At 38.8% G+C, this 23,505-nt stretch overlaps 5 protein-coding genes and 1 non-coding gene across 9 annotated transcripts; 4 read left to right on the top strand and 2 right to left on the bottom strand.

Annotated features, from left to right (window-relative positions):
* Positions 1 to 1,888: 1,888 nt before the first annotated feature.
* Positions 1,889 to 6,141, top strand: LOC113750089 (methyltransferase-like protein 2). Of its 3 annotated transcripts, XM_027294022.1 has the most exons (11): positions 1,889 to 1,987; positions 2,146 to 2,533; positions 2,697 to 2,934; positions 3,220 to 3,338; positions 3,548 to 3,581; positions 4,044 to 4,119; positions 4,516 to 4,693; positions 4,771 to 4,860; positions 4,946 to 5,045; positions 5,255 to 5,490; positions 5,614 to 6,141. In XM_027294022.1, the coding sequence occupies exons 2-10, from the start codon at positions 2,234 to 2,236 to the stop codon at positions 5,404 to 5,406; spliced, it is 1,287 nt and encodes a 428-aa protein (XP_027149823.1). In that variant the 5' UTR covers positions 1,889 to 1,987; positions 2,146 to 2,233; the 3' UTR covers positions 5,407 to 5,490; positions 5,614 to 6,141. The 3 variants fall into 3 exon arrangements, with proteins under 3 accessions (XP_027149823.1, XP_027149824.1, XP_027149822.1); XM_027294023.1 differs by lacking the exon at positions 1,889 to 1,987 and having other exon boundaries at positions 2,018 to 2,533; positions 5,324 to 5,490; XM_027294021.1 differs by lacking the exon at positions 1,889 to 1,987 and having other exon boundaries at positions 2,018 to 2,533.
* Positions 6,142 to 6,570: 429 nt separating this feature from the next.
* On the top strand, positions 6,571 to 6,642 carry TRNAD-GUC. Its single transcript has one exon. It is a non-coding gene; the product is annotated as a tRNA-Asp (tRNA).
* A 582-nt stretch (positions 6,643 to 7,224) lies between these two features.
* Positions 7,225 to 8,865, bottom strand: LOC113748909 (geranylgeranyl pyrophosphate synthase, chloroplastic-like). Its single transcript, XM_027292501.1, has one exon. The coding sequence runs from the start codon at positions 8,616 to 8,618 to the stop codon at positions 7,491 to 7,493; it is 1,128 nt and encodes a 375-aa protein (XP_027148302.1). The 5' UTR covers positions 8,619 to 8,865; the 3' UTR covers positions 7,225 to 7,490.
* Positions 8,866 to 11,517: 2,652 nt separating this feature from the next.
* On the top strand, positions 11,518 to 15,286 carry LOC113749002 (NEDD8-conjugating enzyme Ubc12-like). 2 transcript variants are annotated; one of them, XM_027292620.1, is made up of 6 exons: positions 11,518 to 11,685; positions 12,521 to 12,634; positions 14,167 to 14,275; positions 14,419 to 14,497; positions 14,592 to 14,708; positions 14,788 to 15,286. In XM_027292620.1, the coding sequence occupies exons 2-6, from the start codon at positions 12,526 to 12,528 to the stop codon at positions 14,923 to 14,925; spliced, it is 552 nt and encodes a 183-aa protein (XP_027148421.1). In that variant the 5' UTR covers positions 11,518 to 11,685; positions 12,521 to 12,525; the 3' UTR covers positions 14,926 to 15,286. The 2 variants fall into 2 exon arrangements, with proteins under 2 accessions (XP_027148421.1, XP_027148422.1); XM_027292621.1 differs by lacking the exon at positions 11,518 to 11,685 and adding an exon at positions 11,687 to 11,773.
* A 1,901-nt stretch (positions 15,287 to 17,187) lies between these two features.
* Positions 17,188 to 19,783, top strand: LOC113749152 (protein BRASSINAZOLE-RESISTANT 1). The gene is made up of 2 exons (XM_027292822.1): positions 17,188 to 17,934; positions 18,699 to 19,783. Exons 1-2 carry the CDS (start codon positions 17,620 to 17,622, stop codon positions 19,383 to 19,385), a joined length of 1,002 nt encoding a protein of 333 aa, XP_027148623.1. The 5' UTR covers positions 17,188 to 17,619; the 3' UTR covers positions 19,386 to 19,783.
* Positions 19,784 to 20,482: 699 nt separating this feature from the next.
* On the bottom strand, positions 20,483 to 23,381 carry LOC113749362 (probable GMP synthase [glutamine-hydrolyzing]). Its single transcript, XM_027293063.1, has 4 exons — positions 22,767 to 23,381; positions 21,662 to 21,803; positions 21,401 to 21,542; positions 20,483 to 21,105 (listed from the first exon to the last, which is right to left on the bottom strand). The coding sequence occupies exons 1-4, from the start codon at positions 23,182 to 23,184 to the stop codon at positions 20,767 to 20,769; spliced, it is 1,041 nt and encodes a 346-aa protein (XP_027148864.1). The 5' UTR covers positions 23,185 to 23,381; the 3' UTR covers positions 20,483 to 20,766.
* Positions 23,382 to 23,505: the final 124 nt, after the last annotated feature.

Below are 23,505 nucleotides of genomic sequence, written 5' to 3'. Positions count from 1 at the left end.
GGCTAATAAATTGTTTCTGACAAGAAGTAAGAACAACAACACATTTTTCTTCAACTGCGAGCCCACTTAAACATAAACATGTTCTGCAGGCAACTAGCCGCCAGTAAATGTAGCACGGAAGAAGATCCGCACATCAATAATTTGACAAGCTTCTTTTCGAGGTCACATTGGAAAATGCTAGGTCATAGAGTGCCAAATAGTAAGTGTACTAAAGGGGATTTTGCATGTCCATTGTGTGGTGGGCTGCTAATCACCACTCACTAAGCAAACTAAAAGTAACTACTGCCTTCATTTCCAAACATCAAGTGGCACTACCGGTCGGTACCTTCAAAAGTTTGACTTGATCAGTGCTGCTCTATCTATTTTGTTTCCCATTTCTGCTTTTTCTGTACGCAGTCTTGCATGGCACAAAAGCTTTTGGCTTCGACCACTTTTTTGATTTTTTCAGTCTCCCGTAGACCATAATTATTGCTTATCCAAACAGGAATGCTGACAAAGGATATGGATTTTTTTTTTCCTTGGGGAAGCGGTTAAGTGTAATCTACCCCAAAAAAAATTAAAAATAAAAATAAAGACTGTTCAAGGTGGTCAGCTGTTCAAAGACTAAAACGAATTGTCACTCAGTTTTTACCACATTATTGTTTGTTTTCTTCTCCTTTTCCTAAATCTTCACTTTTCAACTTTCGGACACCAATTTTACGTCACAACCAATGACCCATTCAAAGCTACTGCAATTCGCATAATGCACAAAACATCGCCGTAACTATAACGCCAACCTTCGTTAGATAAATAATTAGCCGAAGAAATAGCAAAAATAAATAAATAAATAAATAAATAAATAAAATGGAGCGAGGAGTGAACGACTAAAAGTGTGAAAGGATGAAGACAAATACTCCTATCAAAGACAAGTTTTACTCGTAATATACATGTAAAAATGTTAAAATAGGTGATTCGGAGATATCATAATTAGATGAGTTAAAATAGACGCGTTATAAATAGGTACAAGTATATCCAATTACTCAATTATGATCTGTTTGAAATTTTATTTACTTTATTTTGTCTTCTTTTTTTTCAAATATTATTTGACAAGAGTTACCTACGTTTTATTAGTAGTATTGGGTTAATACGAAATTGAAATTTATCCCCTTGCCACTTACTGAAAGTTGAATTTGAATGTGCAATTTTTAATGAGCAAAAATGAGTAAATGTGAGTTGGTTCATCAATTACTAATTGAATGGGTCTAGTTGAGTTACTTGTTTAGCCCCTGCAAAATTCATTCATTAGTAGATGAAGTTGGACATATCAAGTTAATTTAGTTGGCTCTAATTGGATTGTGGAGTTCTCTGCAAATTTTATTTATCCACTCAAAAAACACTTCAAATATACACATATAATCTCAACTGCACCTAAAACAAAAAAAAACTAAGGTCCGTTTGGATTGTATTTTTCGTCATTTTTCATGAAAAAATTACTGTAGCGATTTGATATATGTGAGAAAAAAAGGTAATAGAGAAATGTGTCCACGAAAAATAACGAAATTTTTCTACGGAAACAGCAATCGAAGCAAGGCCTAACATTTCTTGCTTTTTCCACTCATTACCTACTACCACCAACCGCCACCCACCACTGCCATCCCCATCCTTCTCTCTCTCCTCCACTGTTGTTACCCCTCCCTCTCCTCCCACCTTCCTTCTTTCTCCTTCCTCTTCTTTCCTCCTTTTCCTTTCTCTTCCCCCTTTCCTGCAATCTCCCTTCTTCCTTTCTCGACCTGATTGCGACCAAATCTGGCTATGGGATCCAGAAATAGGGAGAGGGAAGTTGCAGGGAAAAGAAAAGAAGGAAGAAGAAAGGAGGAAATAAGGGAGTGGAGAAAGAGAAGGAGGCGGATGAAGAAAGGAGGGGAAAGAGGAGGGAAAGGGAGGAGAGAGGAGGAAAGAAGGAGCGGGGCGGATAAAGAGTAAAAAGGAGGTGGTTGATGGTATCATGGTAGGAAATTTTTTATAAAATATTTTAATAAAATTTTAACTTTAAAAGCACCTTAAAGTACACCATAAAAATACCGAACTTAGAGAGGCTTCTATAATAGTAAAATTTTTTGAAAATATCCCAAAAACACCTAATAGCTGTTGCTATTACTAAAGCAGAAAAATTGGAGGTAGAACGAGTAATTACAGAACCTCTGTCCACTGCCCAGCTTGTATTTTCGGAGCAGCGACAATTATTTTCCCAGCAATGAACAGTCCGACAACCCACGAGAGGTTCTCACGGTTTCTCAAGTCGGGAATTTACCGGTTTGAAAACTCAACTGCCATTTTCATCGACCCGGTTCGAGTCCTTAACCGGTTCTACACACGGTTCAGAGTTTCTCCTACTGCTTACTACTCCCGCTTCTTCGACGACGACGACCACAACGGCAACTCAAAAGAAGAAACGCCCGAAGCTCCGCCGGATTCCCGAAAACGGAAGCGCAAAAAAGAGAAAAAACCTCGCCCGCTAAACGAAACAGAACTAATTGCCCAACGCCGCCACCAGGTACGACCCGACTTGGTGAACTTGACCCGACCCTTTTTATTTGCATTGACCCATCTTCCAAGTGGGCTTTGTGAGGCCTCCTGGACAATTTCACGGACCCGTATATTTACACCGACCCGACCCGTAATAATTTTGGACTTGCCTTGGTGTTTGTTGGTTGAAGGAAGTGAGACCGTTGCTATTGAAAGCACATGAAACTTTGCTTGGAACCACTGAGCTGTTGGCTGCTTTGAAAGGTTTGAGGAGTGATGGACATTTTACTGATGAAGAATGTAGAGGAAGTGCGCTGAAGAGGGAGGCCAGTGAGCTTAACTTTGTAGAGCTAGGAAGGGTTTGGCAATCACCTCTTTACGAAATTAGTCTTAATTTCGATCAAGATCAGAATTTTACCCAAGATGGAGGTTTGTTTCGCTTAAATGAAGACACTTTGTCGGGCTATTTTGCTTCTTGTTATTTTTTACATGACAAATTCTGCTCCTTTGAGGTTAACGTTTAATATATTCTATATTTTCTTGCATCAGTGAAAAGTTTCGCATGATTCTAATATTAATTTTAGAGTTGGAGTTATATTTTTGTGTCTAAAAGTAGGGGGATTCAGAATCTGGTCGTATATGCGAATCTGTTTTTTCTGTGGCTCCTTATGGAGTATGAGAAAGACTGTTTTTCTCTCTTCTGGCCTTTTTCAGGGGACCAAATTTCTGTACCTGTATTTAACAATTTTGTCGTCAACAACGGAGACAATGATGTAGAGGCTGAATTATTGAACCGCAATTATATAATTCCTCGGAAAAGTTGTTTTTATATGGTATGTCGTGGGATAATTTGAGTTCCTATTGGTGTGACATGAGGAAGATTGTGAAGCCTACTCTTCACATGATTTTATGGCCTTTTTGTTCTTGTGTTCAATATTGTTAGTTCTAGATACTCCAAGAGATACTGTTTCTGTTATATAGCTACAAAATTGATCAATTTCTGACATACTCTTTATGATTTGTTCTTCATGTCACTTGGAAGTCTGATTTAAAGGAGATTCATAATTTGGTTCCAGGTAAATTCCATGTAAAACATTTACATTTGAATATGGAAATGTGATCTCTGACAATGTTAATGTATGTCTATTAGTATATCTTTATGCTAGAAAAATGAGTGCATGGATGGACACTCAACTTTTACAAAGTTGATTATTTTCCATAATATATGTAAAGTACAGTTCTTTTGTTTTGGTTTCTGTAAACTAAGCGCTTAACTTTCTGGATTTGCCCATACGATCTAAAATTGCGGTGTGGTCTGCTATTAAATGTTGTATAAATGAAAATTTATCAAACTTTTTGGAGAAGATCTAGAGTGTTGGGGGTCTGTACAGTGCTAAGCCTAGTTGGTTCTTAATTTTCCCTGTCTCACTCTCCTTTATATTCATGTGATGTTGGGTTGGAGCTTTATAAGGAGACAGATTTATATAGCATTGGCATCACATTCAACAAACTATGGATCTAGAAATGATTTCTTGCAGTTGAATGTGAAAGCGGCTTCAATCTCATATTGATTGACCCACCATGGGAGAACAGCAGCGCTCACCAGAAACTGAAGTATGTGACTATGGTTTCTGCTGCATTCTGCCTTTTTTTCTTGCATTTGGCCATCTAGATACCTTTTTTTTTAATGGTGTGTAGAAATCTTGTTTAAAGTTCATTCACTGGAACAACGAGCAACCCAATGATTAATAGCATCTGTTTTTCCTTCTTCTTTTCTGGTGATAATCGGTTCATGGAGAGGTGCATAGTACTCACTTGAATTCCTCATATTTCCCTTGAACACGGATCAAAAGAGGGGAAAAAGAAATTTATCCTGCAATCTGTAGTATTACATCTTTCTCATTCCAAGACTCTGCATATAACAGTTTAAGTTGCATTTCTGATTTTAGTGTATGGTAGTCACTACTATTATGCTCGATTTATTTGTAGGTTTACCACACTCCTTTGCAGGTACCATACTTTGCCAAATCGTTACTTCTTATCCCTTCCTATCGAGCAACTAACTCATACGAGTGGAGCATTGGTAGCCTTGTGGGTGACAAATAGGGAAAAGCTTAGGAGGTTTGTAGAGAATGAATTGTTTCCCTCGTGGGGGGTCACATATGCAGCGACCTTTTACTGGTTGAAGGTATTCGTTCTCATATCCACAAATTCTGCATTCCTTTGCTTTTGTTTTATGCTGTTGTATTCTTTTTCTCGATACAGGTAAAGGCAGATGGCCAATTGATTAGCCAGCTGGATCTCTTTCATCACAGACCATATGAATGCCTTGTCCTCGGTTATTCTTCTCAAAAGGTGAGCTGCTCCTTTTCTAGATGGTTGTCAAAGTCATGAACACGGTAAGTTAACATCTGTCAGTTTCTTGCACTACTCCTTGCAGGATGTAGATGTAGTTGAATTGTCAGGACATGTTCCTATACCAGATAATCAAGTATTTATCAGTGTCCCTGGTGATTACTCAAGGAAACCCCCAATAGGAGGTATCCATGTTTCTATGTTGAAGTACAACATTTCCTTTTTCTGCTCTCTATCCCAGCCATCATTTCCTTTTTCTGCTAAACCTCCATAGCTTTTGTTATTTATGAGAGCTCTATGTCCTTGAAAAGATGTTAAGGTCTTGTCTCATACTCTTATCACATCTCATTGCTCTAACTGATGAAAGTTCCCCAAAAAATTTGGATGCTTTTAGACTTGCTGCTAGAGTATGTTCCAGGCTCTAAGGATTGTCGTCGTCTTGAACTATTTGCTCGAGAATTAGGTGCTGGTTGGAACTGTTGGGGCAATGAACCCCTACACTTTCAAGATACAAAATATTTTCTCAAAAGGAGGAGAGATAGATGAAGCTTGAGATGATGTACGCTCGGATCAAGGATGTTTCTTGCAATCCAGTACTTGTTGACCTTTTCTAGAAGGCATTTGCTTACTGTAAGTTGCTTTTACTTGGAACTGTTTGTACAAGTTCTCGGATGGGTGCTTCATGTTTAAGCAATATGTACCTTTAATTATTAAAACTAATTGTTTCCTTCCAACTGTCTGCTTTTTGTCTAGCTGATGGCCGATGCTAGTGGTAGAAATTGTAGAAAGGACCGAAACTGCAAAACTATAAGATTTGCAGCCCCAGAGCATGATTATTTGCCTGGCGAATTGGCTAAAAAGGGCTACATGATGGCAATTCTTGATTGAAGTGGGTAACTTGTGAGAGTAGCTTATCTCGTCTGTGCTTGCATTGATAAAAAGTTTGGGGCTTCAGCTGGATCGATCGTAACCTAATAGCGGCTTGTCTTTACCTGTTTTTCCACAAGGTGCGGATGGAGGCCTTGCATATCAGATTCTGAAAGTCGTAATTTTCGGCAGTGTTTTCTTCTTAGAATTATGGAATTGGGGAATAGTTCTGCTTCTGGGCGTTAGAAGATGGGAATGTACTACGTCTTAAAATTTTCTTTCTACTTGGTACTGTATTATATTCTCACATATCCTACTACCAAAACTACATAACGACTGACTGGTAACTACCCCCTCGCCTAGTGCTACAGCTTCTTCTTTTAAGCTGTATATATGTGAATAATTTTTTGCCAATTAGTGGCTAGAAGTTTCCCCTTTTTATTCCTTGTAGCTACAGCCTGGGGGTAAAGCAGATGAACAAATTTGGGCATTTAAGAAGAGAAAAAGACAAGCAAATATCAGAGATGGCTTATTAGGGGACCCTATTCATAATTTCAAACACTGTCAATCCTCAACTTACCTATAATTGCAGAACATTAAAGGAGCAGTGCATTTATTTAGGCTGGTTTTTAGCGAAATTGGATTCACGAAGGGCTCAAATCTGTATTTTGTTTCAAATATTGGTTGCTTAAGTTCCCTAAATTCTGGGAACTCACAACAGTTCCAAAGTTGGAACCAGGATAAATGAACCAAAACACAGCAATAAAGCCTGAGAAGGGAAGGGCCACGAAATGTTTTATTCAGACTGTTAAGAAAGTTTGAGGGAAGACGAGCATCCAACAAGTCGTTGTAGTATAGTGGTGAGTATTCCCGCCTGTCACGCGGGTGACCCGGGTTCGATCCCCGGCAACGGCGTTTCTCCTTTTTCGTCCCTTCATTTAATCTTTTTTTCTGCGCGCTGAATCTGCCGCCCCTTCGGAGATTACAAGTGATTGGTCTTGAGCTTAAGCGAACTCGCGAAGCCCCACAAGGCAGATAAAGGCATTTGCTTCGCTGGTGAGAAAGGGACCCGTCCGTTTTATATGATAGGTATCATGTGAGAAAGGGACCTGGTGAGAAGGCGTCCGTAATACGTAGTCCTCCTGCTTGATGCAACTCAAGTGTTCGATCAAATGCCCGCTCAATCAGACATTCCAAATAATGCGCGTTCCCATTTTCTTACTTTTTTATTGTCCTTCTTCACCACCTCCCCATGCTCAAGCAACTGCTGAAGGATGACTAATCTTGACAATTTGCAATTTCCTGCTTATGTTTTCTCCCAATCACGGATAGCGATTTATACACATGATCTTGCTGCTTCCATTTATAATAGGCATTTGTGATGTTTGTAGCAATCAAATTGGCCGGGGGTGAAGCTTCAGTTCTTCCTTAGCCATGCGCAAGAGCAACTATTTTTTCAGTTATTCAAAGCCTAAAGACTCTACTAAGATATACAAATTGCACTGATAAACGCAGCATTGCATACTTATACTGGTAGATACATCAGTTTTCAGCTGCATTGTGGGAAATAAAGAAACATGCAAATGCCAAGATGGTCTAACTTTTCATGGAATAGCGCTAAAGGAAAAAGTTACAACAATGATCCGAAACTGCAGTTTGGGATCCTGAAAATCTTCAGACAAGTATACCATTTGCCCTTAGCTATAATCTAAGTAATGTTGTTATAAACATAGATCAGATACAAAGCTTGGAATCCCAAAACTCTAGTTATCCCTATGAGCAATATAATCCGCCAATGCAATTAAAGGAGCTGCTTTATCCGGATCAAATTCAGACAACTGCTGTTTGGCATCCTCGTTCAACTTCTCAGCAAACTCCCTAGCCTTGTCTAACCCCATCATTTTCGGATAAGTAACCTTATCTGTTACAAGATCTTTCCCTGCTGTTTTGCCCAATTCCTCGGAAGATTTTGTCACATCAAGAATATCATCCACCACCTGAAATAACAGCCCAATGCACCTTGCAAATCTCCGCAGTTTTTCAACTCCATCTGGAGTCCCACCACCCAAAATTGCTCCCAAAACTACTGAGGCTTCCAATAGCGCCGCCGTTTTGTGTAGATGAATGAATTCCAGCTGGTCTAATCCAACATCAGCCTGTCCGGTGGAGGCCAAATCGACAACTTGGCCCGCGACTAAGCCTTCAGTCCCGATTGATTTTGCTAATTCTCCAACTGCGGCCAAGACTCTGGCTGGTGCTACCCCTGTGGTCGCCGTGACGATGTACTCGAAGGCGAAGGCCAGCAGGGAATCGCCGGCGAGGACTGCCACGTCCTCTCCGAAGACTTTATGATTCGTAGGTTTTCCTCGCCGGAAGTCGTCGTTGTCCATGCACGGCAAATCATCGTGGATTAAGGACATTGTGTGGATCATTTCCACAGCGCAGGCGGCCGGCATGGCTTGAGACTGATGGCCCCCGACGAGCTCGCAGGCGGCGATGCAGAGCATGGGACGAACCCTCTTGCCGCCGGCTAATAAAGAATAGCGCATTGCTTCGTGGATCTTCGGTGGGTTCTTGACGGAAACGGAGTCGTCCAATGCTTTATTGACTATATTGGCCTTTTCAACCATGTAGGATTTGAAGTTGAAAAGGGTCGAAGAGTCCTTGGATTCTTGGTCTTTCTCGGCATCAATTGTTTCTTCTTCCCTTGTTATGATCGCTGAAATGGTGAAGGAAGAGACGGGCTTCGTTTGCTTGAGGAAATTGGGTTTGAATTGGGGGTTATTCATGGGTTTGTAGATAAGACCATTGAAGGACCTATAATGGGTTTTTGGTTGATTGAAGACTGAACAGGTCTGAACCCACGAATCTACCAAAGTCATAGATCTCATGTTGGAAAAATGTAGGTCGAAATAAAGTACTTAGTATATTTTTTATATTTTTTTTTCAGTAGTATGCTCCACAGCTCCAGGTCCGGCTTGCAAACTTGCAATGGAGAGGGGCGAGGATTCTAGGAAAATTGAGGTACAAGAGAAAGAAGAGGTTTTGTAAAGTTGGAGGTACACATAAAGAAGTGACAGGCCAAAGGTTTCATGGAAAAGAAAGAAAGGCATCATCCATCTGAAGAGATAGGGTTTTGGATCAGGAGTGGCAAATGCCCAACTCCTAAGCCTAACTCTCATGGTTGACATGAGACCAGTCACCATGATGCGTGCCGTTTTCCAAAAGGAGCTTTGCTTACCACTTTGTTAATTGTTAATTTCGTAGTGGGGATTTGTCAAAGACACTTAAATCACATTTAGGATGCGTTTAATAAAATTAAAATTCAAAAATTGAAGTTTAAATTCTTAAATTTAAAATTTGAATATATTAAGTTATTGAATTATTAAGTATTAAATCTAATATATTTGAGTGTATATCACATTCAATGATAAGTGAATAACTTATCACTTTAATTTGGATGTAAATTTTACCTAAAAAATTCAGTACCACTTAATTAATTCAGATGTACAATTTTTGATTATCAAACGCATCTGAATATGTAAAAATCTAAATCCATTAAGTTTAAGTGCTGAATTGATTTATCAAACATAGCCTTAATTTATCATATAAATGTGTACACTAACAATTACTATAATTTCATTTTGCATTTATAAATCTTCTCGTCAGCGACACCTTAGTGAATATTAATGTCTAATGGATATTCTCAAGACAAATCCTTCATATTAACACCACATTAACTCATTTTTTTCCAAAAAAAAAAAAAAAAGGCTTACTATTTCAATCTCGATCCCTATCAAGGCCTTCCTTATTATGGGTTTGTTTGTTTCAAATTGAATAGGCTATTGATTCTTAAGATGCTGGTTCAATTTTTGTTTTCACAATATCATGTAAGGTCAGTTACAGTTTGCCCCATGAACACCCTTTATTTACTAGTCAAACGTTAATAATGAATTCTCCATCCAAAATTTTAACAAAATGACATTAATACCCTTATATAATAGTTTTAGAATAATCCTATACTTTTTAATCGGAATATGACACATTTTATTAGGAAAAACACAAAGTCATATGATTTAAAAAATTAAGAAAATAAAAGATGGTATAATACCAAAGAATTGAATAATTGTATTGTGGAGAAAAAAGAATTTAAAAATTCTTAAAACATATGCACAAGTTTTCCATCGCTTATCTTTCTTCGTTTAAATTATAAACGGATTAGTCTTGATAATTTTCATTTACTTTACAGCTGTCACAAGATTTTCACGAATCAATAAGATGCTATTTGGTAATTTTATATCACATTCATACCCTTGCTATGTATTTTGTTTGCATTCTACATTTTTAAAAAATTGAAAATTCTCTAATACATTTTCAATACATTTTTATTTTGAACAATGTTTTTATCTCATATAAAACACATTCAAAAGTGCAACAATAAAAAATATAAGCAAGTAATTTTCATTCCAAATGCACTAATTAATTTTGTTTCGTTTCAAATAAGTATTATTGTTATCGGCATTAAGATAAATACATTGAATTAGTTAGACTTCTTTTTTTGTGAATTATCTAATTCATTTTAAGGCTACAAGATCGAAATGCATTGTGTAATTATGTTTATATGCATTTAGCAACTATTAAAGAAATAGGTATTTATTATGTTACAATTATTATGTGTGTTTAAGAATTAGCCAATGATATTTTGGTATAAGGAATAAAGTGTATATATTTGGAGTTTAGAGGGGCAAAGCAGTAAAGGGCTCAAGTTCAACGGGCAAAGTATAATTAACCCCATCATGTATGAGTTCCAATCTCTCAATTTCACAGTTGCCAGAAAATTTACTCAGAACACGAGACGATCGTGTAAAAGACAAATATGTGATTGTTATTTATCCTAATCTAGTAATATGTTTTGGCCGTCGCCCTGTCGTCATTGTCTATCTTAAGGCCAAGTTATACATAATAAAAATTCAGACACTTGCGTAATTCTCTTTTTACCAATTATGTTGTAGCAGCTATTTATCATTTTGGATTTTTATTTGTGGGTATTTGTACCTTTTTATTTCGAAGGAGCTTCCTAAAGTGTCTGCAGATGGTTTATAAATTGTACGTGAGGTAAATGTCCTTTGCTGAAATGGACTCGGAGAGTTTAGTGAATACTACCCTCATCGTCCAGATCCGAGTGAAATCCAAAAGTAAGGTAAAAAGTTCAAAAATTAAAGGGAGAAAAATCGAGAGAGCAAGAAAAAGTGAAAATCTCGGTTTGGATTGCTACTTTTATGGATTTTTTTTAATTAAAAAATATGTCGTAACAATCAGATACATACACATGTGAGATAAAAAAGTGATTAAAAGATATGTTCATAAAAAATGTAAAAAATTTTCGCAAAATGCAGTTCTGACATAGTAATCCTATTATATTAGCAGATTGTTCTCACAAAATTATCATACAGTACAAATTCCTGGTACACAATAGAGTATTTTGTTCTCCAAATTATATTATTATTCTTTGTTCTTTTCTCCTTCCAACTTTATTCTCCTGATATGATATGAGCATTATTTTCTTTTCAAAGTTCCAAATATCAAAAGGTAGTGCAATTAAAGGACAGAAGCTCAAATAAGAAAATGCAATAATAAGGGCACAGAATAATCTTCTAGTAGGAAAAACAAAAGAGAGGAAATTAATTCAACCAAATGTCATCCAGCCTCCGGTATGCATCCAACAGAATAATAAAACACCAAAGTGGACTCGCTTTCAGCCCTTTTCCTCTCAGATTCTCTCTCCTCAATTTGATACAAATAGTCCCCATTCCATTCCCCTATCCACTCCAATCGCAGGCCCCCCCTCCCAATTTTCCTTTCCCACTTCGCTCCGCGTACTAAAATCGCCGACCCCCCAATCATCATTCTCGTAATCAGCTTTCGCTTCGCTTTTCTCTGGGCCTTTTTATCAATCAGGTTATCGCCCTTCCTCTTCTATACAGACGCTTATTTGTGGATTTGGCTATAGCTAGCTGTTGATTCTTTGTCAGATCACAAAATCTAGGTTTTTTTTTAATTTTAATTTTTTGCATTAATACCTATGGGAGATGCTCTTTTTTTCCCCCTTTCCTTCAATCTTATTTTTTTGATGATTGGGATTCTTTTGCCTAGCTGGGTTTTAATGAATAGTCGAGTTTCTAATTCTTCTGTACTGTATAGACTATATTTGATCTGGGATCTTGTTTCCTAGGATTTAAAATTCTGCTCATCTGGGATTCTCTATATGTGTTGTTTGATTTGCTACGCATCATTAGGGGTCAACCCTTTTTCACTGACTGTAATTTTTATGGCCTTGTTTACTAGTTATCTTTTTACCATCATCTAGTACTTGGGTTGAGTCTGAGGATCACCTGTAAAAGACATAAACTTTGATTACGTCAATAACATGATTGCTGGGATGATTTTATTCATCATCTATTGAAGAAAGATTCTGTAAGGCTCGGAGGAGGATTATTAGTTCACTGACTTCAGAAGTTTCTTATCTACTTAAAGTTAGCAACTGTAGTGCCCTTATGACCTGTAAATTCTTGCATTTGAGTAGTAAAATCTGGTTTTCTATGTGAGGAATGCCTTTTACTTTGGAAATTAAGGAGACGTTTTTCTTGGGATTTTTTGGCAAGTATTATTCAGGCACTGTTTTAGCCTTCTGTTATCAAGGGACGATGAACATATCACCACTGTTGTACAACATCTCAAACTTGTTGTCTTATTGTTGTAATTGTTGCTAAAATGTGTTGTCTTTTTTGGGTAGGAACAATGATTAAGCTGTTCAAAGTGAAGGAAAAGCAGAAGGAACTTGCTGAAAATGCAAATGGAAAACCTCCAGTGAAGAAGCAAAGTGCTGGAGAATTACGTCTTCACAAAGGTCATAACCACCCGTACCCCTGATTCTTGTGGATAATTGCTAGAACTTGTTTACCATCTTGCATTGCATGACTTATGACTTACGGTTGGCTTAGTGCTTTCTGTTTTAATAGGAAATGATTTCTATCTTCTTTGGTATGATTCAAGTTTCAGGTTTTGTGCCAGTATTGGTAGTCAAGAAATTTTGTTTGTGGACTATTGAAACTATTGTCACCTATCTGGATATTGCCACAGACAGTTGCACTTCTAAAGCTGAGACAGGGATTTCTTATCATTTTATTTCTTGACCGAGCTTTTTGATTGGAGTTTTGGGTTTGGAAAGATTATAAGAGGACTGTTAGGATTCTACAAGCTATCTTATGCACAACCAGTTTAGTCTTATTTCGGTAAATCTGGTTTTCAAATTTCATCCTTTTGATTTGAGTAAAAAGATTCTAATAGTAAAATCCTGATGAAGTGGCATATTTTCTTGACAATTCTGTCTGCCTGGAACCAGTATGGATGTTTCATCCTTTTGATCAACCAGTTTAGCATTCTACTATGCGTTCTCTTCCATTTAATATGCTGAAAAGCAATTCTTTATTATAGTATATTGGATGCTGTATCATCACTTCTGTCGTATTCATGTGAATGGATACTTGGCATTAGAAAGCTTACACATTAGGCGCGTGATATGATCTGGATGAGTAGGATTTTATGATTCAAATCTGTATAAACCATTTTGGGCCAGTGATGCAGTGGGAGCTTCCAAAATTGTTTGGTTTGCTTGAGCTTTATATACACGTGGGGGTTTTCAACTTGACTTGCAGAATGCAAAATTCTCTATTTACATCTGAAATTGGAACTTGGCATTTATCTGCATGATCCTATTTGATCTCCTCTATGATGCAATTGTTTTAGGCAAAATTGTTGAACTAAGGACTTAATTTTGGTGATGAAATTTTATGAGTGAACTTTAGCGGCAAGTATCTTTTTTTTCCATTTCCCAAAAAAATGTTTTTCTCATTCAAAAAACACCCCAAAAATCTTCAAAGAAGAGAGAAATTCATCTTTCTTCCTTAATCTTCAAGCACCTGAAAAAGGCTTTGGTCGATTGCTTCTTCATCATGACTTAAAAAAAAAAAAAAAAACCCTTAATGTAGGTCTTCCAATTACAAAGAGAGCAACCCAGTGTGGGTGATGCTATTTCATTATTGGGAAGTGCCAAATCAAAGTGATTTTATCATGCCTGTACTATGCGAATTATCTTGCTATCCTCAACTTCCACCAACTGGAGCCATCAAGCTACTAGGTTTTAGTGATAAAATTAGGAAAACCCTCATGGTTACTTTGATTGTACACATGCACACATTGGATCTTTGTTTATTTTGTTTTTATTGGTATTGGTGTTGTGTCCATAGAATGAAGTCAAATACAAGCTATGCTCTATTTCTATTCCCACGCACCCATCCCTGTAAAAGTTCTTTCACTTGGATGAGGTGTTAGTGGTGGAAATTAGGAAATAATAATACTGATGGTGTTTTCTCCCTGTAGATATAAGTGAACTCAATTTGCCAAAAACATGTACAATAGCATTCCCCAATGGCAAGGATGACCTCATGAACTTTGAAGTTACAATTCGACCTGATGAAGGATATTACTTGTGAGTATTTATTTTCTGGCCAGTTTGGTAAGAAGAGGAACTTTATTTTTTCTGATTAATTAGATTTCTGAGGACATGGTTTTAGCCCTTGACATGAGACATTATTGCAATGTGTGATGTTTTGCCTTGTTCACACAATCCAGGGGCGGCACATTTGTCTTCTCTTTCCAAATTTCTCCAATCTACCCACATGAAGCTCCAAAGGTCAAATGCAGGACGAAGGTAGACAAGCTCCTAATTTTCCTTTCTACTTTCATCTTTGGTACTAATATCTTGCAACTGTCAAGTCAATTAAAGTGGGGTAAGCTTATTGCAGGTTTATCATCCCAATATCGACCTGGAAGGAAATGTCTGCCTGAACATCCTTCGAGAAGACTGGAAACCTGTGCTGAACATTAACACCATTATCTATGGCCTGTATCATCTCTTCACGGTAACCTTTATTCCCTGTTTGTGAGGAATTATGCTTTTTGCTTTGATGGCATCTCTAATCTGGGCTTATTTCTGTGCAGGAACCTAATCACGAAGATCCTCTTAACCCTGATGCAGCTGCTGTGTTGAGGGACAACCCAAAGTTGTTTGAATCGAATGTGAGGAGGGCAATGGCAGGTGGCTATGTTGGGCAGATGTTCTTTCCTCGCTGCGTATAGTATGTGAAGGCAACATCTAGTTGAGATAAATTGCTGGTGCTGTCAGGTCAGAAGTCTGTACATTTGGGGAAGAAACCACGTGTCATTGGTAATTCTGCAACATACTCCATGGTGCGTTGGTACAGTTCTTTGGTACTCGCAAAACTGGAACTTGCAGATGATGTTTGTTAAGCTGTTGTAACTTCATCTCGCTTGTTGTTTACAAATTTATAATTTGTAATGGATAAATGGTTGAATTTGGAGGAAGATGGTACCTATAAACGTTGTTGGTGCTATCTTTGCTGTTTTAGTCGGTTATGTTCCCTGTTTGGGAGCTGTGTGTCAGTTTAATAACCAGGCAGCTAAGCATTATTTGATTGAATTACAGTAGTGGATCATCCGGGGGTAGAGCTACTTAAAAGTTTGGGTTAGTGGGCAGACCATTAACTTTTGTTCGTCTTTGGGCCGAATCCGGTGGTCCTGTTTATCAAGAGTTTGTAAAAGAGTGAGGATCGAAAATGGTTTTGGGCTTGGTAAAAGCGCTCTAGCGTCATCTACTATAAACGGTTCGAAGGCAAGTTGGAGATGATTCTGGAGATGGCGCAGATACTGACCGGTTGGGCAGAAGGCTTGTTAAGGTTGCTTTGATTTCGGGTATTAAAAAAAAAAAAAAAGGAATAAGTGATGCTTGGTAGAGGGCATTAAGGAGATTATAACCATAGTTGACCTGAAATATGAATAGGGTATCCGAGTTTCCTTTCGTTCCTCCAAGGCTCATTTTCGTAAGCAATTAATTGTAAATATTCCGGCAATTTCGTTTCTTCTGACCTGGAGATAATCGTTCTCTTTTGCAAATTGAACCTCTACGCTCCGTGATTCTTTGCTTTCCTCTCTTGAGTGGACAAGCGAATCAATTTTGGTGTCTATTTGTTTAGTACCACTACCACCCAATAATTTTCGTAATTCTTTTTTTTTTTGTTTGTCTAAAGGGGTAGAACAAAATATAGTGCTGAAAAGCGGCATATCATCCATGTTTAAATTAAGGATGGAATATGGAGAGCCTATGCAAGGGTGAAGAAAAACTTTTTAAGTCAAAATATTGCATTAACCTATTTCTTTTTTGGTGCCAACAAATTAAGGATGCTAATCTTGTTGATGGTTTATTGATACGTATTAATATATATATATATATATATAGGCTGCGGATAATCTCAATTGTTATTTACATTAAATATGCATTATATAGGTAGGGGATTATTGCATCTCGCGCAGACCAATAGAATCTTAGCCCATTAGGAAATTCATGAATCAATGCTTCACCCTCACAACCCAAAAAAAAGCAGCCACGAATGGACCATAAAGCCCAAGGTAAAAGAACGCTTTCCTTTATTTAACCAGAAAAAGAAAAAAGGAGAGCAGGAGGTTAACAAAAAAGAAAAAAAGGAAAAAGAAAAAGAAAAGGGTGAAAATCTGGAGCCCACTCTTCGATCTCGATGATCAAAGAATTAAACTAGTAAAATAAAATATTAATTAATCTCAACAACAGGTTCTCACTTCTCTGGGCCGGCCCGCCCGGCCCCGGTTAATGCCAATGAGTTCAGGTGGTTCCCGTTGCAGATGTGGCACAAAACTATTTGAAGCCAACCCATCTCCGATCCAAAGCAGCAGCAGCAACAACACCTGATAATTCCCCTTTCCATTTTCCTCTTTTTAGCCTTTTTTTTTTTTTTTGGGTTTTTCCCAGCTTTTCTGCACTGTGCGTGAGCACTGAGCAAGCTTTTGTGTGCCACTCTCATCACCATCCGATCGGTTCCAGAATTCGGGGGTTCTTCTTAAAGCTTCTTCTGACGATGATGATGATGAATTCTGATCAATTATCAGCTTCATTACAGCATACAGACAATAATAAAGCTGCACTCCAACGTACGTAGCACTGTAGTAGTAGCAGTAGTAGTAGTTAACTGCTCTCTTCCACGCGGCTTCCTTTCCTCGATATCAGTTTTATCACACTCATCACCATTTGCCCTTTTTTTTTTTTTTTTAATCTTCTCCTGCGCGATACGCTGCTCGCAAGTCACACCCCATAACCGAAACCCAGTCCCGAATCCTGACCGTTCACCTTTCATACTTTTCCACATATCTCGCAGCCAAAACTCCAGTCAACAGTCAACATAAACCCATCCAAACATCCAAGTGCCCAGGCAAACAGACCTTTCTCTTTCTGAGCTTTTCTGAACGAACCCTTCCATCATTTTTCTTGTCCAAATTATTGTGTACATATCAGTAAGTAAGGTAAGAATTATAAATACACAGCCCAACGCACGCATAAACACACAATCACACACACACACAGACGGGAAACAGAGAGAGATTCGTCTGAACTTTGGGTCGGGGGAAAAGCATAGACAGTGAGGAGGGGGAAGCGTATTCCTCGTGAGCCCTGCAGGCCCTGCAACGCAATATAATTATACGCTACTACTACTACTACGATAGAGTATATAGCCTAGTACTCCCAATTCATTCTCCTTTCACCCCTTCCTTTGCCTCTTCCTTCCCCCCCAGCACTAGCAGCCCCATCTGCCGTCTGGGGTCCCCCACCTTTTTTTGCATATAAAGGCCATAACCACAGGGAAAGCAACTGTTTTCTGCGTGTTTTTCTGTGTGTGTGTGTGTGTGCGAGAAAGACAGAGAGGAGGCAGGCGGAAAGCAAGAAAGATGATGTGGGAAGCTGGAGGATCAACTGCATCATCATCAGCGGCCGGTGGCAGCGGTGGTGGTGGAGGTGGAGGAGGAGTAGGTGGAGGAAGTGGTGGCCTGGTTAATGGGAGGAGGAAGCCTTCATGGAGGGAGAGGGAGAATAATAGGAGGAGGGAAAGGAGGAGAAGAGCTATTGCAGCTAAGATTTATGCTGGGCTGAGAGCTCAGGGAGATTATAATCTCCCGAAGCACTGTGATAACAATGAAGTCTTGAAGGCTCTCTGTGCTGAAGCTGGTTGGATTGTCGAGTCTGATGGCACCACTTATAGAAAGGTCCGCTTTTTACGTTTCTTGATTTTGTTTCCTATGTATGGAGGTTGATCTTTATTTGGATCTTCCTGGTTCCCATAATTAATTTTTTTTTTCTTCTTGATCTGCATTTGATAGTCTGTTTAGATCTGTAGTTTTGCGAGATGGGATTTGCCTTACTTGGATCTCAGGTTGCTATTTCATGCTCTTTTGGTTACAGCCGGCAGCTACTGTATCTGGTTCTTTTGATCTGCTAATGGCAGAATTTTGATCTTTCTTTTCTCACAAGGGCTTGTGCGGGTTCTGGGATGTCTCTGAGTTTGTGATGCTGCAATTTTCCTTTTTTTTTTTTGAACTTTATAGTAATTAATACCAAGCTGGAATTTCTTCCTGTTGGTTCATCCAAATTTCTCGCAATTAATATCTATTTTCAAGAATTAACTTCAATCAAGAATTTGTTGACAATTGCTGTACATAGATATTGGGGAAAAGACATACTACCATGCTTTTCAAGTTTCTACCATGCTTTTGTACCCTTTTTTTTTTTTTTTGTACCTGCTTTCCGAAATGTGATTCTCAGTTGTCACCTACTTAATTGCACGAGTCTTTTCTCTTCAATTTTTTTTTGAATTTCGAAGCTCAAGTACCAGTCAATCGATCGGGAGTCACTTGTTTCTTTCTTTGTATTAGCATGCCAAGAAATGTCACCAATAATGCTCTCTATCTTATGTAATTAGTTTTGTTTGATAGCTAAATTTTGATGGGGACCTTGGATTTATATGTTTCAGGGATGCAGGCCACCTCCAATCGAGATTGGAAGCACTTCAGCAAACATCACACCAAGCTCTTCCAGGAATCCCAGTCCACCTTCTTCCTATTTTGCGAGTCCAATTCCTTCTTATCAACCGAGCCCCTTGTCCTCTTCCTGCCCTAGTCCAACCCGTCAGGAGCCCAACATGGCATCTCATCCATTTGCATTTCTCAGGAACTCCATTCCTTCATCTCTGCCTCCACTCCGAATATCGAATAGCGCCCCTGTGACTCCACCTCTTTCCTCCCCAACTAGACTTCCTAAGCAAATTTTTAATCTAGAGGCCCTTGCCAAAGAGTCCATGAATGCCTTGAACATCCCTTTCTTTGCTGCCTCTGCGCCAGCAAGTCCAACAAGAGGCCAACGATTTACTCCGGCCACTATACCTGAATGCGATGAGTCTGACTCATCCACAATTGATTCAGGCCAATGGATGAATTTCCAAACATATGCACCTAATATGGTGCCAACTTCACCAACCTTTAATCTGATGAAACCCATGGCTCAACCAGTTTCTCCCATGGATGTTGTCTCAGGAAAGGGTAAAGGTATAGAGTTTGACTTTGAGAAGCTACCAGTTAAGGCGTGGGAAGGGGAGAGGATTCATGAAGTTGGGTTGGATGATTTGGAGCTCACACTAGGAAGCGGAAATGCTGGCATTTGAGTGATCTATCGCATGATTCCATGGATGACATCTTTGAATGGCAATTCGGAAATGCATTCGAGCAGAGCCTCCCTTCGTGGTTGGAGGATCCTTTCATTTTACTTGGCTCAAACTTTGATGCTGCTCAAGTGTAGAGATATGTGATCAATTTGGTTATTAGGATGGGATTGATTTTCAGTTCATTTTCTTTTGTTCTTTTTTCCTTCTATTGTTAGTTCTTGCAGACCCCTCCATAATTTGTTTGGGCGTCTCCAAAGCATTACATGTAGATAATTCTCTGTTATCTATCCATTACAATCAAGAATTATTTTCTTCGATGTAGGCTATAGTGGGAAGGGTTTCACAAATTTGGAACTGTTTTGAGGATTTGTCTTCAATTGATGCATAACGTTACTACATGTTTTGTATGTTTCCTTGGCATTTCATGCTATATATTGGATTTGCATTTGTATACATGCATGTATTGGATGATGATTAGGGATTGCTTGCTCTCATCCATTTCCCACTCTGTTTTTCAAGAGAAGATTTTGATAGAAACTCCATTAACACACTTTTTGGAGCGTCCAGTTTCTTCCATGACATGTAAATGAGGTTCAATGTCGTTGCATAATTGGTATGAGCTTTAAAGTTTGATGCTTTTTTGACCAATCTTCAACAGAATTATTTGATGTCTCTGGGCCATGCATGGGGGGAGCTGTCCTTTTTTTATCCATTATGGTATGGTATGGCTTGACATCCCATGTTCATGCACACGTAGAAGCAGGATTACAAAAAAAAACAAGAGGTGGGGCGTGATACGGGCAGTTTTGAGGCTGGCTGGTAGCTTGTCGAAGCCCATCATTTAATGTCATCATATTCTATCAACCTCTGGCCTCATGCATAATTCCAACTTAACAGGCACTTTCATTTTGCCCCTAACGCGGCCTCTGGCACATGTATTGCTTGTTGAAGTATCCACCCATGGTCAACAAAATCTCAACCCGAAATAATCACTCCAAAGAAAACAAGACACCTCTCTGCTAGTGCTAGTGCTAGTGCTAGTGAGCAGAGCCACTGGAGTACAAACCATGATGACAGAGATTTAACACAGCAGATGATAATTTGCTGGGGTATGAAATCAATCTTGTCACCTCACAGTTCACAGACATGAAAGCAGGATGAAAGCACAACAACAGTAAAGAACTGAACTTTACATGAAAATGATTAGTCCGAATATGAACAATCACTAATCACATCAGTAACAAACGTACAAGCTCAAGGACCTTCCTCCCAGAATCAAAAGTCTCCTGGATCATAATTGTAGTAGCACTAGTTTCATTTCTTGTTAGGGAACTACCAATGAATTAGTCCGCGTCCTAAAATATGAACCTTCAGGTGGTCATTACTTGTTTGATGCGCATGTGGTCTCCAAAGCAACCAGCATCACACGTCTGTCTCTTTTGGCTTCGGCATCCAAATCCTTGTTGAAGTTACTGTTACATTCATTGTATCTAAAGCATGATACGAGGTGGTCATTAACCATCCCCGCCACTTGCATGAATGAATATACGACAGTAGGCCCCACGCACCGGAAGCCCCTTTGCATCAAATCCCTGCTTATCAGTTCTGATTTTGGTGTTTTTGCAGGAACTTGACGTGCATATCGGAAGCCATTTCCTATTGGTTTGTGGCTTACAAATCGCCAACAGTAGTCGCTGAAGGAACCAAACTCCTGCTGGATCTGCAAAAGGAGAAAATCATGGAAATCTAACCAAAAATTTCCTGAGCTATTCAATCAATTATATAGTCTCAAGTAGAAAACCATATTCATGTTAGTCTCCTTAATGCCCTGCCTCCCTTTCTTTCCCGATGTAGCTCCTCCTCAAGCGAGCATACCATCACAATGTTAGTTTTGGGAAGAGGTATCAAATTCAGTCGTGAAGAATAAGGGCTTCAACTTTGCTGAGTCAGTGCACTTAACCATGAAACTTGGTTCTGATTAAGGGACTTGAAAAGATTGAATTGAAAGTAATTACCTTGAGCACTAGCTTAGCATTTTCCACAATTGCACGAAGCTTTTGTTCAGATAGTAATGAATTGCCATTTGTACTCAATGCCAGTAACTTCTTCTCATCTATACTAGCAACAGATAATAGGTCAAAGTTGTTGAATATCGTCCTGTATAAGTGAGATCCACCAACTAATCACCATTAGTATTGTACATTAGTTATATAAACGGAGTACATTTATGCTGGAGAGAAGAAAGAATGTGATGCTATGTTGAAGATTGTGTATACCTGAATATATCTCTCTTGCTAAGAATTGTTGGCCAGGTAAGTTCAGCCAATGCCTGTGATAAAACAAGCAGTTCAAACAGCTTTGTTTCATCCTTTACTGGAACTCCCCACTCTTCATCATGGAAAGAAGCATAAATTGTCTCTGCAAAATGTCAAGATTTTCTCAGCTGTAATTCTCCAAAAACTATCAACGCTGGTCTTTTGTTGCTGCAGAAGATGACCTTTTTCAACAAACAAATATATCGCTGCTACATCTGTAGGGAGGTAGGGGTGAAGCATAATATTTCACTATCCACTATCCTATGGTGGTTGCAATAATGGATAAAAAAATCCTGTACTTTATCCATCTAAGGTGGTTCTAAAATACACCAAAAAAGGAGCAGTTCAAAATTTAATTAAATGAAATCATAAATGATTTCCCAAAAGAACGAACAAGATGAAGATGATTCCGGGGGAAAAAGTGTGGTGCTACATTATGTTATTCTTTTGAAGTTTGAATGAAATAAATGGCTTATTTTAAGCAAAGTAATTCTATACATTCCAGAAGAAACAGATACACCAAATGAAGACTTCCTAGACTCATTTGTTTCGACCACATCTGCCTGCTTTTACGACTGAGACAATTATTTCCTTTCCCTTGATTCATTTTCTATTGCCGTAAGCGTACATTTTGATTGCAACGAATTATCATTCCACTTTGCTATCATGTGAACAAAAGGGTTCCAGATTTCAGCTATCAGTAAATCGTAGTCATATCTCCCCGGCCATATGAATTTTCACAGAAGTTCAGTGCTGCCCGTGTAGCCTGTTAAATTATCTGCGTATGATCGGTAAACTTGTAGTAAGTGACAAAATGTGACCACAATTGACAGAGATACTTGTATTACGCGATCAATTCAAAGAGCATCATCAAAAACTGATTTAAGGCCTCTAATTTATGGACAGGTGTATGATTATAAGATATGTCCTAACGCCTAAATCATCAGACAAGCAATTTGGAGGGAATTTGTTGGTCACAATGGAAATTATATTAGGTGAACTTCTTTAAGATGAACTCATGGAACATTAAACAAACAATAGCAACAATTTCACAGTGAAAAGTTACCAGAATTTGGCGTGATCCAATCGCAACGCTTAACTAGACCCGGAGCCACTCGAGTCACTGCCAAAGTCTCACCCCCATGGGGCACGACTTTAGCAGCTATAACACCACTAGAGTTCTTCACTTTCCTCTTTGAACTCACGCTTTTCATTACCGACCCATTGCATGAAGATGTCTCCGAATAGCTGTCACCCACCCTGTTTTTCAATACAGCTGCTTTCGGGCTCTCTGACACCAATTTCTTAGCATCAACAGCGGCAGTATTATTATTATTATTATTAGTAGAATGCTTCTTCTTCAATCCCTCCTTCTTTCCCTTCTCTTCTTCAAGAACTCGCACCCGGTTGCCTCCAGGACCCAAAATTTTCCGGGTTTCTGAAGCGGGTTTTTCAGGTGAGTGCAGCTCGGCAGCCACTGACATGGTTTTTCAGACACTTGAGCCTTTAAGGATTAGGTGATAATGTAGGCGCTGAAATTGAGCTATTGGGGTTAGGGAGCTAATTAGAGAAGACTTTGAGGGGTAGGGTAGAACTGGGAGGAATGCAGGTACAGAGGGATGAAATGTGTGAAACTTAAGCTGGTTGGCTCCGTGGGGAAGATAGCAGAGACGCAGCAGTGGCGGAAACACCAGCGTCAAAACGAACGGGTTTGGAGGTTTTTAAAATGTTGGGGCCTCGGGGTTCAGGGATGGTGACCGGTTACTGCAGGTGAGGGCGTTGGTGTATCAGTTAAGATTACCATT

This window comes from Coffea eugenioides, chromosome 10 (genome assembly GCF_003713205.1).
Source record: "Coffea eugenioides isolate CCC68of chromosome 10, Ceug_1.0, whole genome shotgun sequence".
NCBI lineage: Eukaryota > Viridiplantae > Streptophyta > Magnoliopsida > Gentianales > Rubiaceae > Coffea > Coffea eugenioides.
The sequence above is the reverse complement of the archived record's forward strand: the minus strand, read 5'-3'. Positions and strand labels throughout refer to the sequence as shown.